Raw genomic sequence first — 17,500 nt, forward strand, 5'->3', positions numbered from 1 at the left:
GGATGTAGTCTGAGGGCTGGACCTGTTATCACTGGAGCCACTTTTTATGAAAACAGCGTTGCCTTCTGTCTGTGTGTGTCTGTGTGTGTCTGTGTGTGTCTGTGTGTGTCTGTGTGTGTCTGTGTGTGTCTGTGTGTGTCTGTGTGTGTCTGTGTCTGTCTGTGTGTGTCTGTGTCTGTCTGTGTGTGTCTGTGTGTGTGTGTGTGTGTGTGTGTGTGTGCGCGCGCACACATGTGTGTACTAAATGCATGTCTGTAAGTTTAAGCGTGTGTGTGTGTGTCACAACCCTCCTGACGCTGTTCATCTTCACACAGAGGGACACTGCCGTCTGTCATAGCAGGTATCCACTTCAGATCAAACTGAGTTGTTCAGCCTCTCTTTCGAGGAACCTTTGTTTTGGGGTCATATTTTCACTTCTGACCATGTACTGAGTCTTTCTGGTCCAGTACTGTGTGTTGAAGTGTATTTGTTAATTTAGGGGTGTTTCTAGTGTTTTTTGTTCTCTGTCTAAATGTACGCTTGAGTCCAAATAGGATCAAGTGGTAACAGATATTACATGACCGCGTCTCCACAAACCACATATTTAGTCAGACTGTTTTCTACATATTTGTAGGCCTTACATGTAGACATTAGAGGTGTGAATTATGACGAGTTAACTAAAATATCTTCTTGATTTTTTTTTTGTTGAATTTTTGTTCTGTTTCATAATATATTTTTTGTCCGATTAAGGCCAAAGGTACCGTTAGCTTCAGCCAATATTAGAACTGAACCGTACTTTGTCAAATGTCAATTGACTTTTCAAACATACACGGACACACACACACACACAGGCGCACATGTACGGACACACACAGGCGCACACGGACGGACACACACACACAAGCACAGGAGACAGGAAATAGGGGCAAGAGGACAGACATTTAACCACTCGCATGGCAAGGCTACGCCTGACGAAACTGACGGTAGCAATATAACAATCTGACCGGCTCCGCTCGAAGGTCAGAGAGGCTGGCTGGACCACTCCAGCCGAATCAGAACTGTAAGACTTTGTAAAAAATAACGGACACAGGGGCTCGGGAACAGATCTGTTTAGTCTTGGTCCACTATCATTTCTCACAACTATCGTTGTCTCCGTAACAGCTTGTGATTACAGGCCCTTTTCATTTGCCTGTGAGCTAAAGAAGGCAAGGGGGGGGGATCAGACTATTGTAGGTTTTTAAAAGGTCACCATTTCATAAATTTGGGACTGTGACATGCCAAATGAATGATGATCATTGCTAAATGTGAATAGAAGTACAAAGCTGAGGGCGATTTCTGCCTAAAAATTAAACAAGCTTATTTTATTATGAGGGACTCGCATGGGATACATTGTTTGGAAATGGTACAAATTCCTTGGTTAAAAGAAGAAGAAAAAAACACTTTCATAGTCTCACACACACATAAGCAAGCAAGCAACCCAAACTTTCTAACGAGAAGGGAATTTTAATGCACTATGGATTGGAATAGGTCACAGTAGAAACGATACCTGGACTCACTCTCTGCTCCTAAGCATTCACTAAAAACTAGCAGGGCTTGACCTCCTCAAGATGGACACCCAACATGGCGATTACCTGGTGCCTTTTTATACCAAGCGCTAAGATCTGGATCTGGGCCGCGTTTCCCAGATTCGTTAAGAAGCTCATAAGTGCTAAGAACTTTTTAGGGGCGCTCTAAGGACGCTCTAAGAACGCTCCTTCGACGTTCTTAGTACTTAAGAGCTTCTTAATGAATCTGGGAAACACGGCCCTGGTCATTTTCTGCACCAAAATCATAAAAGCATTTAGGGCGGACCCATTAAAGTCCACCTTACTCCTACAGAAAATGGTTCACAAACACAGAAACATTAAGGTGACCTAGTTGAAGTCACTAACGCACTTTTCCAATCTGTTTAGGATTTACAGATGTTATTTTGCACTGTAGAGATTTCTTTTTCCTCCTATCAACAACAATATTATTTTTTGTTATTGTTGTTACAGTCAATACAATACAGTAAATAAGTACATTTGTTGGCTTGTGTGATTGATCAATAAAGCAATGTGAAAATTACTGAGAGATCAGTGTTTGTTTTTGGCCTGTTTTAATCAGTCCAATCACATTAGTATAGTATAACCGTGAGGGGAATTAAAACATGTCATACCAGCTAGAGCCAATCTGAGCAAATCAGATTTAAGAAAGAAATATTTTATTTCTACTGCAACTTGAGCTGACTATCAGATTTCTGAAGCAGTAGGCTAGGGATAGTAGGCATTGAATCAAAAAGGGACTCCAAAGGTATGCAGCATGTTTCTAGCCTGATGAGCCAAGATGTAGGGTCTGGTAACTCACCATAGGCAGGGCTCAATCGAAGGGCTGGGATAAATGGTTGTCTATAAAAATCCCTCTCCACACAATAGGATAGCGCTACAACCAACAGGCCTGAGTTCAGGCGTGGTGCCTGAATTCAGGCTTAAGCTCGCCAAGGAACGATGTCAAGAAAGGCTGTTCTCTATATTGTCTCTGAATGTATTTGATAATTTCAGGCACAGATCATTTTCTGTCTATCAGCCCTGAACCGACCATCTTCTTCTTTTCAAGTAGCAGCAGTAGCATGATGGGGAAATCACGCTTAACTGTTGCAACTTATGGTCGCACATCAGTCATCATTATGTTAAGCCCGTAGTTTTTTTGTAAGCGAACTTCAGAGGTCTGTGTGACAATGGTGAGAAGTGATGACAATACTGTTTTATCGGATATGATGGCAATGAGCACTAATTAATTTACGGCTTAAGGCCGTGATATGCACCAGCGTCTGTGTTCCGTGCATACAGTGAAAAATGTTAGTGGATCAGGAACTCTCTGAAAATGCTCACTCTAGACAAGCCTTACTTCTGCATGCCTATAGAAATCCAAGACATAATCAAATATAAATCAAGTGTATAAACTGCAGTATTATTGAGCAAAACAGTTTATTTATCATTTATTCAGGGTTACATAACAGGTCCAGAAGTATTTCACATTTCTAGGTTTTTGACAATAATTGCACACTTTGGCCTGTAGGGGGCTCTCCTAGATAGATAGATATATCTCTATACAACTCTGCCCCTGGTCTAGACACATGCAAAAAACATATCCGTCAGCTAATCAAATGTTTGCACAGAGATTGAAGGCTGTGAGCACTGAATATGATCTTGCTCAGTAGAGCTTGTTAACCAATGATTTAATAAGGGACACATTTACTTCTGACCGCTAATAATGTTCATTTACACCTGGATGTTTCAGTTGTCAAACACATGACTAAATTGGTTCTATGATTCATAGTCCAACAACAGTACAATTATGTGAATTTGTTCCAAAATGATTAACATAGAGGATTTGCTTAAACTGTATTGATGGTAAATGTTAAGAAAAAAAATATTAGCAAAGCAGAAGCAAGTATACAGTGATTATTATACTACTCATGTTATTGCTGCTTACAAGTCTTTGAAAAGTCTTATTGAAAAAGTGGACACATTCTTACCATGAACACCAAACATAATATTATGTATATATGTTTAAATGTGACACTAACTATTCAGCTTAAGTTTAATGTAAATATAAATGCTATTTGCATGGGGAGACACAAAAGTATATTGCCGAAAAGTCAGCAAACATATCAGGAAATACAAAAGCCTATAACCATTACCACCAACTATATGTATATTTGTCTTGAGACACTAACTATTCAGCTTAAGTTTAATGTAAATATAAATGCTATTTGCATGGAAAAACACAAAAGTATATTGCCGAGAAGTCAGCAAACATATCAGGAAATACAAAAGCCTATAACAATCCTGGAAATACACACACGTGAACTCCAGCTGCACCACTTCAAAAAAAAAAAAGTATTTCTGGATGATAACATTAAAAAGAGGTGACAATTTTGTTGTTGGCATATTTCCAAAATGTCTGCCAAAAAAGTCAGACAGAAAATAATAGCATATCACCCTTACAGGGAGGGTCCAAACAATGCAATCCCTAATACTCCAAGCAAATTATCCTGAAAAGTAGTCAAAGGTGGAAGTACATATCAAATGCATATTTGATATCACAGGTCACATCCCAATCAGTCATTTTTAGTTCTATGTTAATGGTCTAAGTGCAAAATCTGAAGTGTGATGTGCAGTTTGACGTTGTTTCAGTCACCCACCGTCGACTTCAAGGCAGTGCTGCCACCGGCCATCTCACTCTAGCGCCTTCCAGCCGGTGCATTGAAGTCGACGGTGGAGGCCCAAAAGATCATGTGTGAGATATGGGAAACCCCCTCACTTGGTGAAAGAAAACATCCATAATTACTGCTCTGCTTCAACCCTCTTAGGTAAAATGTCACCAATTTTAGATTCTGATACCATCTTAGCCACATCCTGGATACCGTCCTTTCGCAACACACTGGGTACCAGCCTAGCCACATCCTGGATGGAAGGATGGTATCAGAGTCTGCAGTTGGTGGAATTCAGATCTGTTGTGCATGTTCATTTAAGGTGTGTTGAAATAATGCTATTTTGAAAATGGTAAAACAAACTGTTTACCGTTGGTCTTATGTACTTAATGTAATATTATCACCCTGAAATGTTCAGTAGATGTCCTGAAGATAACAAAAATGCAAAAACCTCAATAACTTATTTTGTTAAGGCGTCAGATCTAATGTTGCAAGTTTTCCCCCTGACTACTATACAAATCCTAAAAATACATTTTTCAATATTTATAAATGGAATTACAAGTTAAGCACTTACAAAATATCCATTGAAAAAATAAGCTTTGCGCATACTGGTAGTCATAAGCTATCAAATATACATCTGGCATCTCAACAAAAAGCTCAGAGCTCCAGTCCACCACAGCTGATGAGTCCTCTGCTCTGCTGACCTCGTCATGTGTCACTCATCAGACTCCGCCCCCACATCATCATAATCCATCCCTAGCAACAGTCACTCACACCACTGACCAATCAACACCAAAACAAAGTGTGTACTGATTAATACTGAAATCAATGATTGTTTGCTTATTTATTTCTAATAGGTAAACATCCGGCAGTCATGCTCATTCAGACAGACTGGGACATTGATAGTTCATTTTTCATGTGTGTATTTAATCTGTGAATATGGTATGGCATAATAACTCAAAACATGCTGATACACTCACCCTTGGTCATTTAGAGGCATTCTCATCAATGGTGATGTCATCATAATCCTCCAGCCCCTCCTCTCTCAAAGACTCTGTTGACAGAAATCTTCTCACTAAATCATCCAACTCCACCAGCCACTCTATAGCGTCTCTCATTTGAGCTGCATGCTATACATGGCATAATAGAATAACACTGCTGAACACTGATTGATTGGTGATTAGGCTATTTGTAAGTCAATATTGTAAAATAAAATTGATTTTAAAAATCAGACAACCAGAATACAGAATAACATAGTGGGCCAAATAATAGCCTACTGCTAGCAGGCCATCTTTGGCCAACCAACCAACCAACCCATTTAGACCAATTAAGGTAATAAATAAAAATAAAAAGATATAAGTATTTCAGTCAGTAGATCTAATACTAGCACTGTTCAGAACTACAGTATACAGACATATATTTCATAAGCCCATCAGAGAAGCCACAAACCTGTCAACATATCATCGAGGTTGGTCTCGTTGTCATCAGCAGTGCCATCATCATAGTGCTCCACCGTTGGCTCTCTCAGTGAAGCAACTGAAAAAGTAAAGAGAGATCAGAAAAGCAGAATCCCCCTCTCTCTCTCCCCTACCTGAGATGGGTCTCCTTTTATCCTCCTGCACGTCTTCATATAAGAGAGATCAGAAAAGCCAGTATCCCCTCTCTCTCTCTCTCTCTCTCTCTCTCTCTCTTCCCTATCTGAGATGGGTCTCCTTTTATCCTCCTAAAGCCAGTATCACCCTCTCTCTCTCTCTCTCTCTTCCCTACCTGAGATGGGTCTCCTTTTATCCTCCTGCACAACTGCAAAAGTAAAGAGAGATCAGAAAAGCCAGTATCCCCCCCCTCTCTCTCTCTCTCCCCTACCTGAGATGGGTCTCCTTTTATCCTCCTAAAGCAGTATCCCCCTCTCTCTCTCCCCTACCTGAGATGGGTCTCCTTTTATCCTCCTAAAGCAGTATCCCCCTCTCTCTCTCTCTCCCCTACCTGAGATGGGTCTCCTTTTATCCTCCTGCACGTCTTCCTACAAGGAATTCTGAGCATCAGATAGGACGCGTGCTGTCAGATGGGAAATTCTACAGCTGTGCTACATTCATCGACCTAAACAAACATCGCCTGACAGTGTACTGATTTTGCATATATGTAGGGATATATTATAAAACACAGACTAACACAATAAGTCGTGCTGTCGATTCAGTTTTCTCATGTACTCATGTACACTGTGTTTGGGCAGTTATGATTCTCCTCCCATTCCCCATACGTGGTGTTCTTACAGAACAGAAGTTTCATCCAACTTATGATTCTAATGATTCTTATTAATATGGCAGTAGCACACAACTGTGGTTGGGCAGTTATGATTCTCCTCCCGCATGCGCTCCTGTACTGTGCTTTGATACAGCTGTGTAGCCGGTGTGGTTTTCTTACAGAACAGAAGTTTTACTTAACTTACACTAATGATTTTACATGATGATTTTATCAATATGGCAGTAGCACACAACTCGAAACATCATTATCACAGACCAATTAGCTCATTCAGGCATTCTGCCAATAGTGTGTTTGAGCCCTCAGTGTGTGATATGGTTTTACAGTAGGTTACATGCTTGTCTACCTACTACCTCAGTGGTATGAGTAGCCTAGCATATATACAGTAGCTTGTGTGTCTGAGGTGCAAGTACACCCCCAGCTTGATGACCTCTCACCTCTATGACGTCCTGTGGGCAGTCTGTGGTCCAGATCCTCATCGACAGCTTCACTCAGTTCCACGTGTCTTCTTTTGGAGAGAGCTGCAGGATAGGAAGAGTAAAGTACCGACCCACATGATAATATTTAATACAGTCATGAATTAAAGCAGTGACTAAAATTGTTGTACATTTGATAGCATTAAGGCTTATTTACATGCATAACAAACGCATGCATTATCAACTGCACAATAAACTAACACTTAAAAAAATACAAGTCAAAACATTTTTTTCTCACAGATCAGAGAGCTAATTCAGGCATTCTACAATTAATGTACATGTTTTTTACAGTGGGCTACATGCTTGTCTACATACTTAAGTCTAAGTGGTATGAGTAGCATACTGTATATAGCTTGTGTGTCTGAGGCGCACGTACATCTAGCTTGATGACCTCTCACCTCTATGACGACCTCTGGAGGAACCGGCTGTGGTCAGTCTGTGGTCCAGATCCTCAACGACAGCTTCACTCAGTTCCACGTGTCTCCTTTTGGAGAGAGCTGCAGGATAGGAAGAGTAAAGAACCGACCCACATGATAATATTTAATATAGTCAGGAATTAAAGCATTGACTAAAATTAAATCGTTTTCATTTAGTTTATTTTAAGTCAAACAAATTTGATTAAAATTAAAAATGAATTTGATGGCATTAAGGCTTATGTTACACAATGCATAACAAATGCATGCCTCATCAAACCGATACAGAATATATACAGCAAAATAAAAATCACACTTAAACACACTTATTGATGAGATAATTGCAGCACCTCTCCTCAGTGCCCTGTTGTTCCCAAACAGCAACGCCAGTGAGCCCAGCAGCAGCAGCAGGAGCAGGAGCCCCAGAGTGGCTGCATGCAATGACAATGTGGAGAAGTAAGACTAACACAGATGCATGCACATTCTCACATAAACACACACACACACATGCAAATGCAGATACACACACTCAAATGCACACAAAGCATTTTTACATAATATTGTAGTTTTAATGAAAGTGTCTATAGAAAACCAACGGCATTGATCTCACCTGAACAATCCCTAACTGAGTCCTCAGTACCTGTGTAAGATGTATAAAGTAAAAATAAAAACATTGCCCACATTAATAACCATTTCAACAATAACTAGATAAAGCCCTTCAAAATATGACTGCCACTCAGTCCTGCGCATTCTCTCTGCTAAAATAAATCACAGTGATGAATTTGTCTCCATCACCTACTCCATTCTCTTGCAATTTTTGCGTATGTAAATAAATGTGTGCATGTGTGCGTTTACTTTTGTGTATATAGTATGAGTGCTTCTCTGTGTGGGGGTAATGGGGTCTGTGCATGCATAGTGTACAATCACTAAATGTACATATAGTCACTTGAGGAATGGTCCTCCATGAACGGAATTCCTTGAACTTGGCATGCATTCAGAGATTGTTATAATGACCCTACACTTCAAATTCCATGCCGTTTCGAACCTGTCAGCCAAAGATACCTGCAGTTACAATGCCTTGTTTTAACCAACCCTTCATTTTATGTTTGAGAACAGAAAAGTCTGTTGAAACAAAATGAGGACACGCCATGTTGTTCTCACACCATGTATGACACTGTTGCAAGACTGAAAAGAATTGTCGGCAAAAATATCATTCTAAAAAAGTGAAATGAGAATTAAACTAATATCCAAGGTCATGAACTCTTACCAGAACACAGTAACCCTACATCCATTTCATGTGAGCAGTTGTGGTTCATAGGAGATGTTGGGCAGAGTTGAATCTGAGTCTCGTTGCCTCCACACTGGATCTCCTCTGACCACACCTGGCCCTCTCCCTCTCCAAATGCAGCTGCTCCCAGCACCTCTACAGGAACCCCACAGCCCAGCTGTCGACACACAACCTCTGCATCCTGCCAGTCAAATGTGGCGTTACACACCGTTCCCCAGGTGGTCCCATGTTCCACCTCCACTCTCCCAGAACACCGGTGGGAACTGTTCACTAGCCTGGGAGCTCTGTGTTCTGTGTGGAAATAATTTATAATTTGCATTCTGCATCAAAACCTCATATATGATGCATAATAATGGGCATTTACATAAAATATACTGTCACCTTACCTGAACAGGTGACTCCAACATTGTTTTTAGGCTGGCATGTGTGTTCACCCAATCCCTTATGAGAACAGGACTTTAGTCTGGTCTCCCATCCCACACAGCCAACCTCAGCCATCAAGACTCTCCCTGCTCCCTCTCCAAAGTGGGCACCTGAGAAGGAATCTACAGCGTCACCACAGCCCAACTCTTTACACACTACTGCTGTATCAACCCTGTCCCAATCAGCACCACACACTGTACCCCACTCTCCCTCATGATAAAGCTCCACTCTCCCAGAACAGCGACTGGGCCCATCCACCAACCTAACAGGATCTGTGGGATTGAGAAAACAATGACACACCCCATAGTTTACAGGCTTCTTGGAATATCCAATAAAATCATTATTTCATAATAAAGGATAATGTTTAAAATGTCTCTCTTAGTCTACCTGTACAAACTAATCCAACATCGTGCTTGTGAGAGCAGTTGTGTGAGGGTGTAGAGGATGTTGGGCAGAGGTGAATCTGAGTCTCGTTGCCTCCACACTGGATCTCCTCTGACCACACCTGGCCCTCTCCCTCTCCAAATGCAGCTGCTCCCAGCACCTCTACAGGAGCCCCACAGTCCAGCTGTCGACACACAACCTCTGCATCCTGCTGGTCAAATGTGGAACTGCACACAGTGTGTCTGGTCTTTTTATGAAGCAGCTCCACTCTCCCAGAGCAGTGAGAACGGCCCACCAGTTGGACTCCTGAAATTCATCATTTATTTATTTGAGTAAAGTATATTACTATTGTCTAGCTATAAAAGGCATATTTAAATTTCATCTATGCTTGTTTATCAAGTTATAGAGTAATCAGATTAGAAAACATATGGATTATGATAATGGACAGATGTAAAAAGGTCTGTCATGAACTAAATTATCACCGCTCTCAGTTAACCCACCTGTGTGTGTGTGTGTGCGTGAATGCGTGCGTGCGTGCGTGGGTGCGTGGGTGTGTGTACAGTATGTGTGTGTGTGTGTGTGTGTGTGTGTGTGTTTGTGTGTGCGCAAACATGTGTGTAAAACAGTCATCCTGCTTACCTGAACAAGTGAGTCCAGCATCTCTGCTATGAGGACACACTGCTGTACTCCAGTCTATCCATACCCAGTAATCACAGTTCTTCAGTCTGGACTCTGATCCCTCACACTCCACACCATACATCCATCTTCTCCCTGATCCCTCTCCAAAGTGAGCTCCTCTCAGAGCCTCTACAGCAACACCACAGCCCAGCTCTCTACACACCACTGCAGCATCAGCCATATCCCACCCATCATCACACACGGTGCCCCACTCTCCTGCATGATAAACCTCCACTCTCCCAGAGCATTGACTGCTTCCATTCACCAACCTCACAGTATCTACAACAGAGACAGAGACAAAGAGATACAAGAGACAAGAGATGTGTGTGTGTGTGTGTGTGTGTGTGTGTGTGTGTGTGTGTGTGTGTGTATGTATGTGTATGTCATCGCACACGGTGCCCTATGAGGGGCCGTTTAGGACATTATTCAGAATTACCTCTTACGCACCATACTGAAACCTCTCGCACACTATACTGAAACCTCTCACGCACTATACTGAAACCTCTCACATACCATATTGAAACCTCTCACACACCATACTGAAACCTCTCACACACCATACTGAAACCTCTCACACGCACAAGTGAAATGCTGTCATATACACACCTGAAACGCTTTCATACACACATGTGAAACCTCTCATACACTATACTGAAACCTCTCACACACTATACTGAAACCTCTCGCACACTATACTGAAACCTCTCACGCACTATACTGAAACCTCTCACATACCATACTGAAACCTCTCACACACCATACTGAAACCTCTCACACACCATACTGAAACTTCTCACACGCACAAGTGAAATGCTCTCATATACACACCTGAAACGCTTTCATACACACATGTGAAACCTCTCATACACTATACTGAAACCTCTCACACACTATACTGAAACCTCTCACACACTATACTGAAACCTCTCACACACTAAACTGAAACCTCTCACTCTCATATACATACCTGAAACGCTTTCATACACACATGTGAAACCTCTCATACACTATACTGAAACCTCTCACACACTATACTGAAACCTCTCACACACCATACTGAAACCTCTCACACGCACAAGCGAAACACTCTCATATACACACCTGAAACGCTTTCATACACACATGTGAAACCTCTCATACACTATACTGAAACCTCTCACACACTATACTGAAACCTCTCACGCACTATACTGAAACCTCTCACACACTATACTGAAATCTCTCACACACTATACTGAAACCTCTCACACACCATACTGAAACCTCTCACACGCACAAGTGAAACGCTCTCATATACACAATTGAAACGCTTTCATACACACATGTGAAACCTCTTATACATTATACTGAAAACCTCTCATACACAATAGTGAACTGCTTTCATATGTGCATTTGTGAGTGTTTCAGTTGTTTGTATGAGAGCATTTCAGTAGAGTGTGTGAGTGGATTTCATATGTGTGTGTGAGAGCATTTCAGTAGTGTGTGTGAGAGGATTTCATATGTGTGTGTGATAGCATTTCACTTAAACAGGAAGGTGTTTTCGTTAAACAGGAAGAGCGTCATTGGGTGCATCCAATAGACGACTCCGGCACTGGATTTGTCTATGTTCATGAGTCGGCGCTAACGTTTAACGTGATACGCGGGCTCAGGGGCGTGCAGAGACCTTTGAAGGGGCAGGGGCTCAAATTTTTAAAAAGGGCACATGGAACAAAATTTTCAAAAAACTGCGTTCTTTTCCTGTCTTTAGTGGGCATCTTTGCACTGCAGAATATAATATAATGTTTTATAGAACTTAATGCATACGAAAGCTAGAAAAGATACACACAATTTGAATGGTGTAAAAACTGGAACTTAAGTTTTACATTCCCTAGCCTATAAAGCTTTAATTAATACTTGCGTTGATTTGATTTTGATTTATAGATAATAAAAATTCAAAAAGCATACTATACAAATTCTTACATTTTGACTGTATCTCATCACAGCAAGCTGACAGCTCGACGTGACTTTCATGTTTGTGTAGGCCTGACTGCCCTGAAAATGCAATTTAAGAATGCATGTAGTCGGACTTTGGAGCTGAGCAATTTACAGAAATAGGTGGTGTGTGCCTTACAGAAATAAATGGCAATTTCTATTTAGTGATGAAAAATTGTGTTTTGACACTTTCTGTGCTCCATATTTGTGACACGAGCTGATCTGACCTGACTTGTTTGCGTGGTAGCACACATGACGTGCACACATGATGATTCTCTATAATAACTTTTTACTAGGCTAAATTGCAATGAACAAAGTAAAGGCAAAAAAGTGTTTATTTGTCAAACAAATTTGGATGCAATATGAGTCTCGGTCACCCGCGGTTATGGGTCAAGAAAAAATATTTGTAATGATATTCGGGTCATGTTTGGTCGGGTCGGTTAAATTAAATATGCCGTTAATTTTTTGTCATTTATATCGTAGGCCTACACGTAATTGACTTAAGAAAAGACAGACATTTGCAGCATCCCCGATAAAACGCGATTCTATCCCCCGCATTTTGTCACGAACATGTAGAAATGCTGGGAGTCAATTGACGTTGAAAGCGGGGTGCATGCACCAAGCCAGTTGTTGTTTCTGCGTAGACAGACCCTCTTCTACACTTGACATGCAGTTATGTTCTGTTCTCAGAGCATATGCTTTCTCTATGATCTGCAGCTTTTCTCGAACTGCAGCTGGCCTCGTCGACAGAAAATTAGGCTACTGAGCAGCGAAGTTTCCGATGCTATGCGTGCTTCCCAAGTCTGATCATTTGAAGCAAGATCGAATGGTATGGAACCATGGACTGAAAGAAAAATAAACTAAAAGTTTACCAAATCAGGAAATACTTCTTAATTTAATGTCATCAAGGCATATAGCCTACATTTGGTATGAGCATGCAATGTGTGCGTCCTTACGCAACTTATAAAGTGGTTAGTTGGAAAGCCCCACGTCTGCTCTTTCGTGCAATAAAGGTTTCATCTCGCTGCAATTTATAATCGCGGAGAAATGTAACAGAGAGGTGTGTTTTTGACACACTCAATCGAGCTCTATGGGGTTTGGTTTTTCTTTTGGTCCATTGATGAAGACGTTAATAAAGAGTTTCTTAATAATATTCTATGCCAGCTTGGGAGAGCTTCAATTAGGCATTAATGCGAGGAACGGCTGAAACAGAATTCGTAGGAAAATCCTTAATTATTTTCAATGTTGAGTCAAATAGCCTAATTTTTGGATGAATGCTGACACGGAACATAAAAAGGTAGATTAAATGCATTTTTCCCAAATGCTGAGCAATCACGTGATTGCTCGGCATTTGGGAAACATGCATTTAGTCTACCTTTTTTCTGGTGCTTAGGCCTATGTAGGTGTTACACAGGGGCAGGTTGTGTAATAACGGCGGGTGAACGTATATATTTTTGTTCCATATTTGTATTTTCCCTCTGTTGTTGTAACAGCCAAACACACAACAGGTTCTTCCCGACATCGTAAGCCAAAAAACGAAGGGGGAAAAAGACGTAGACCAGGAGCCCAGAGGGGTCAGCCTAGTTGGGAAGGTTACCAATTTTTATTGATACTACGATGTCTGGCATGGTCCCCAGATAGAGGAACGGCACGTCTGCCGGGTTCCCTCTGGTGGGTGTGGCCAGGGGGTGTGTAAAACTAGCACCCCAAAAATGGGCTAGATTAGTTGGTGAGGTTACCACTTGAAACCTGTTGCAAATTGTTTGCCATGGTCCCCTGATTGAGGAATGGCCACTGCCAGATGTTTTTAGTGGTGGGCGGGGCTTGCCAGACATCATTAAGTGAGGGGTGGAAAATGGGCTAGATCAGTTGGTGAGGTTACCACTTGAAACCTGTTACAAATTGTTCATCATAGTCCCCTGATAGAGAAATGACCACTGCCAGACATTTTTAGTGGTGGGTTACCCCCGGCAGACGCCCCCGAATGATGACACCCCCAAAAATGGGCTAGATCAGTTGGTGAGGTTACCACTTGAAACCTGTTGTAAATTGTTCATCATAGTCCCCTGATAGAGAAATGACCATTGCCAGACATTTTTTTGTGGTGGGTTACCCCCGGCAGACACCCCCATATGATGACACCCCCAAAAATGGGCTGGATCAGTTGGTGAGGTTACCTATTCAAACCTGTTTAAAAAAATGTCAATATGGTCCTCTGACAGAAAAATTACCACAGCCAGACATTTTTGTTGGTGGGTTACACCAGCAGATGCCCCTGTATGATGGCACCTCAAAAATGGACTAGATCAGCTGGTGAGGCTACCAATTGTTAAACGCCTGCAACTGCCAGAGTTAGGCCTATTTCAGACCAGAATGGGGAATTGGGACGAGACGAAAGCGATTTTTACCGGCGGTGGCGAAAATGGAAACAGAACTTTGCTTTTATTTTTATTTTATTTCAAGTTATTTTATTTTACATCATGTTTATCTTACTTTACTGTACAGCACATTGAATTGCATTTATGTATGAAATGCACTATACAAATAAAATTGCCTTGCCTTGCCTTCCACACCAACACGATGGTAGACAGGCGGCAGCGGCGCGGGAGCTGCTCTGCATTTGGAAAATAGAGCTTGAGCAGAATTTTGACGGCAGTGGCAGGTAGTGTCCTGTTGAAATGAATGGCAAAGTAGCAAACTAGCATTGTATATGGGGAGATTTTGAACAGGACTGGCTGTGCTCGCCAACACTGTCGGTGCGAAAGGCCGAGTAGAACACACCGCCTGATACCCGGCTGTCTTCTCGCTGCTGACGCGCCACGCTCGTGTGTATCTGGCCCTATATCCCAAAAACGGGCCACAAAGCTTGCCCAAAAACTTTGGCTTGCCACACAAAGCGACTTCATGTATTATAAAGTACAAACTCACAAGATTTATTGCAAAAAAGGTTGACCATCTAGACAGTGAAGGTCTCAAGGACTGGTGAAAATTCGAGCACTTCTTTAATTTTAATGAGCAAAACATAAAGTCGCCTGTATTAAAAGTCGGTCATTGCAGAAGCCTTGGCCTCCGAAATCAAATCTTTTTATGTACCAATTATAGACCATTAGCACACAAAATTTGGTGCAAATCTGTCCACTCTTTCAAAAGGTAAAGCATTTACACAAAATACCTTTCTGAGTGGCCAGCAAAAAATAATAATTTCAATCAAAAAGATCCATGTCACTTTTTTTCTAACACACTGTACGGGATAAAGGAGCTGATCCTTGCCACATGTACAGTAATATCCCATCATCTGAAGGCCTCAGATCACCACTCCAGATTTATTTTTTTTCCAAATCTAAAGTGGTCAATTGATGGGATTGGACTGTCATTTGGATCGAGCTGAAGACTGCTGAAGGTTGGTTCAAACATTTTCTATTATCATTTAATATAATTTTACATCATTATATAGTCCTATCTTTCTTTGCCCCTTATTGTTGAGCTCTACATTTATGTATGTATGTATGTATGTATGTATGTATACATGTATGTATGTACGTGTGTACTAGGGCCGTAATGATATTGTATCGAACCGAGAAATTGTGATACACAGATTCACAATACTGTATCGCGATACAAGGAGGCAGTATCATGATACGCCCTTTTAACGTTTTGATACCGATCAGGCCAGAAAACTACATGATATGAAGTGATAGTGCTTCCAAACAATCATTATTATATAGAAACTTTTAAAAAGTAACAGTAGCCTCTTGTAACCTGTTCTACCTATAAACTATCATAGTTTTTATTCATAAAGTTTATAATGTTGGCAAATGTGAAATAGTGTGGTGTATCGAACTGTAGCTCATGAATAGTGATTCAAACCGAATCGTGAGTTGAGTGTATCGTTACACTTCTAGTGTGTACATATCTCTGTATATCAGAAGGTTACAAAATCACTGCCTGAAAACCCATTCTTCCAGATGGCTTAGGATCTAAGAGACTAAGTATTTGAATTGATAGGCCTGAATATTTAATTGATAGGCCTAAGAATTATGTAAGTCTATCAAATGACCAACAGAATTCATTGTAGGAGGCTATAGACTTACATAATTCTTAGGCCTATCAATTAAATATTCAGGCCTATCAATTCAAATACTTAGACATTCAAATACCACTTCATATCATGTAGTTTTCTGGCCTGATCGGTATCAAAACGTTAAAAGGGCGTATCATGATACTGCCTCCTTGTATCGCGATACAGTATTGTGAATCTGTGTATCACAATTTAAAGAAGTGCTCGAATTTTCACCAGTCCTTGAGACCTTCACTGTCTAGATGGTCAACCTTTTTTGCAATAAATCTTGTGAGTTTGTACTCTATAATACATGAAGTCGCTTTGTGTGGCAAGCCAAAGTTTTTGGGCAAGCTTTGTGGCCCGTTTTTGGGATATAGGGCCAGATACACACGAGCGTGGCGCGTCAGCAGCGAGAAGACAGCCGGGTATCAGGCGGTGTGTTCTACTCGGCCTTTCGCACCGACAGTGTTGGCGAGCACAGCCAGTCCTGTTCAAAATCTCCCCATATACAATGCTAGTTTGCTACTTTGCCATTCATTTCAACAGGACACTACCTGCCACTGCCGTCAAAATTCTGCTCAAGCTCTATTTTCCAAATGCAGAGCAGCTCCCGCGCCGCTGCCGCCTGTCTACCATCGTGTTGGTGTGGAAGGCAAGGCAAGGCAATTTTATTTGTATAGTGCATTTCATACATAAATGCAATTCAATGTGCTGTACAGTAAAGTAAGATAAACATGATGTAAAATAAAATAACTTGAAATAAAATAAAAATAAAAGCAAAGTTCTGTTTCCATTTTCGCCACCGCCGGTAAAAATCGCTTTCGTCTCGTCCCAATTCCCCATTCTGGTCTGAAATAGGCCTAACTCTGGCAGTTGCAGGCGTTTAACAATTGGTAGCCTCACCAGCTGATCTAGTCCATTTTTGAGGTGCCATCATACAGGGGCATCTGCTGGTGTAACCCACCAACAAAAATGTCTGGCTGTGGTCATTTTTCTGTCAGAGGACCATATTGACATTTTTTTAAACAGGTTTGAATAGGTAACCTCACCAACTGATCCAGCCCATTTTTGGGGGTGTCATCATATGGGGGTGTCTGCCGGGGGTAACCCACCACAAAAAATGTCTGGCAATGGTCATTTCTCTATCAGGGGACTATGATGAACAATTTACAACAGGTTTCAAGTGGTAACCTCACCAACTGATCTAGCCCATTTTTGGGGGTGTCATCATTCGGGGGCGTCTGCCGGGGGTAACCCACCACTAAAAATGTCTGGCAGTGGTCATTTCTCTATCAGGGGACTATGATGAACAATTTGTAACAGGTTTCAAGTGGT

General features: G+C 41.4%; 1 protein-coding gene and 1 long non-coding RNA gene across 2 annotated transcripts in view; both read right to left on the bottom strand.

Annotated features, from left to right (window-relative positions):
- Positions 1 to 4,934: 4,934 nt before the first annotated feature.
- On the bottom strand, positions 4,935 to 5,778 carry LOC134062379 (uncharacterized). The gene is made up of 3 exons (XR_009935446.1): positions 5,663 to 5,778; positions 5,194 to 5,267; positions 4,935 to 4,991 (listed from the first exon to the last, which is right to left on the bottom strand). It is a non-coding gene; the product is annotated as an uncharacterized LOC134062379 (long non-coding RNA).
- Positions 5,779 to 7,326: 1,548 nt separating this feature from the next.
- The window catches only part of LOC134061686 (deleted in malignant brain tumors 1 protein-like), a 20,362-nt gene continuing 10,188 nt past the window's right edge, over positions 7,327 to 17,500 (bottom strand). The window contains exons 5-10 of the mRNA XM_062517445.1: positions 10,096 to 10,413; positions 9,445 to 9,762; positions 9,036 to 9,398; positions 8,629 to 8,940; positions 7,712 to 7,792; positions 7,327 to 7,445 (exon numbers count right to left, since the gene is read on the bottom strand). Of these exons, the coding sequence (XP_062373429.1) occupies positions 7,327 to 7,445; positions 7,712 to 7,792; positions 8,629 to 8,940; positions 9,036 to 9,398; positions 9,445 to 9,762; positions 10,096 to 10,413 (1,511 nt within the window). The remainder of the gene's footprint in view (positions 7,446 to 7,711; positions 7,793 to 8,628; positions 8,941 to 9,035; positions 9,399 to 9,444; positions 9,763 to 10,095; positions 10,414 to 17,500) is intronic.

Source organism: Sardina pilchardus, chromosome 17, assembly GCF_963854185.1.
Source record: "Sardina pilchardus chromosome 17, fSarPil1.1, whole genome shotgun sequence".
Classification (NCBI taxonomy): domain Eukaryota; kingdom Metazoa; phylum Chordata; class Actinopteri; order Clupeiformes; family Clupeidae; genus Sardina; species Sardina pilchardus.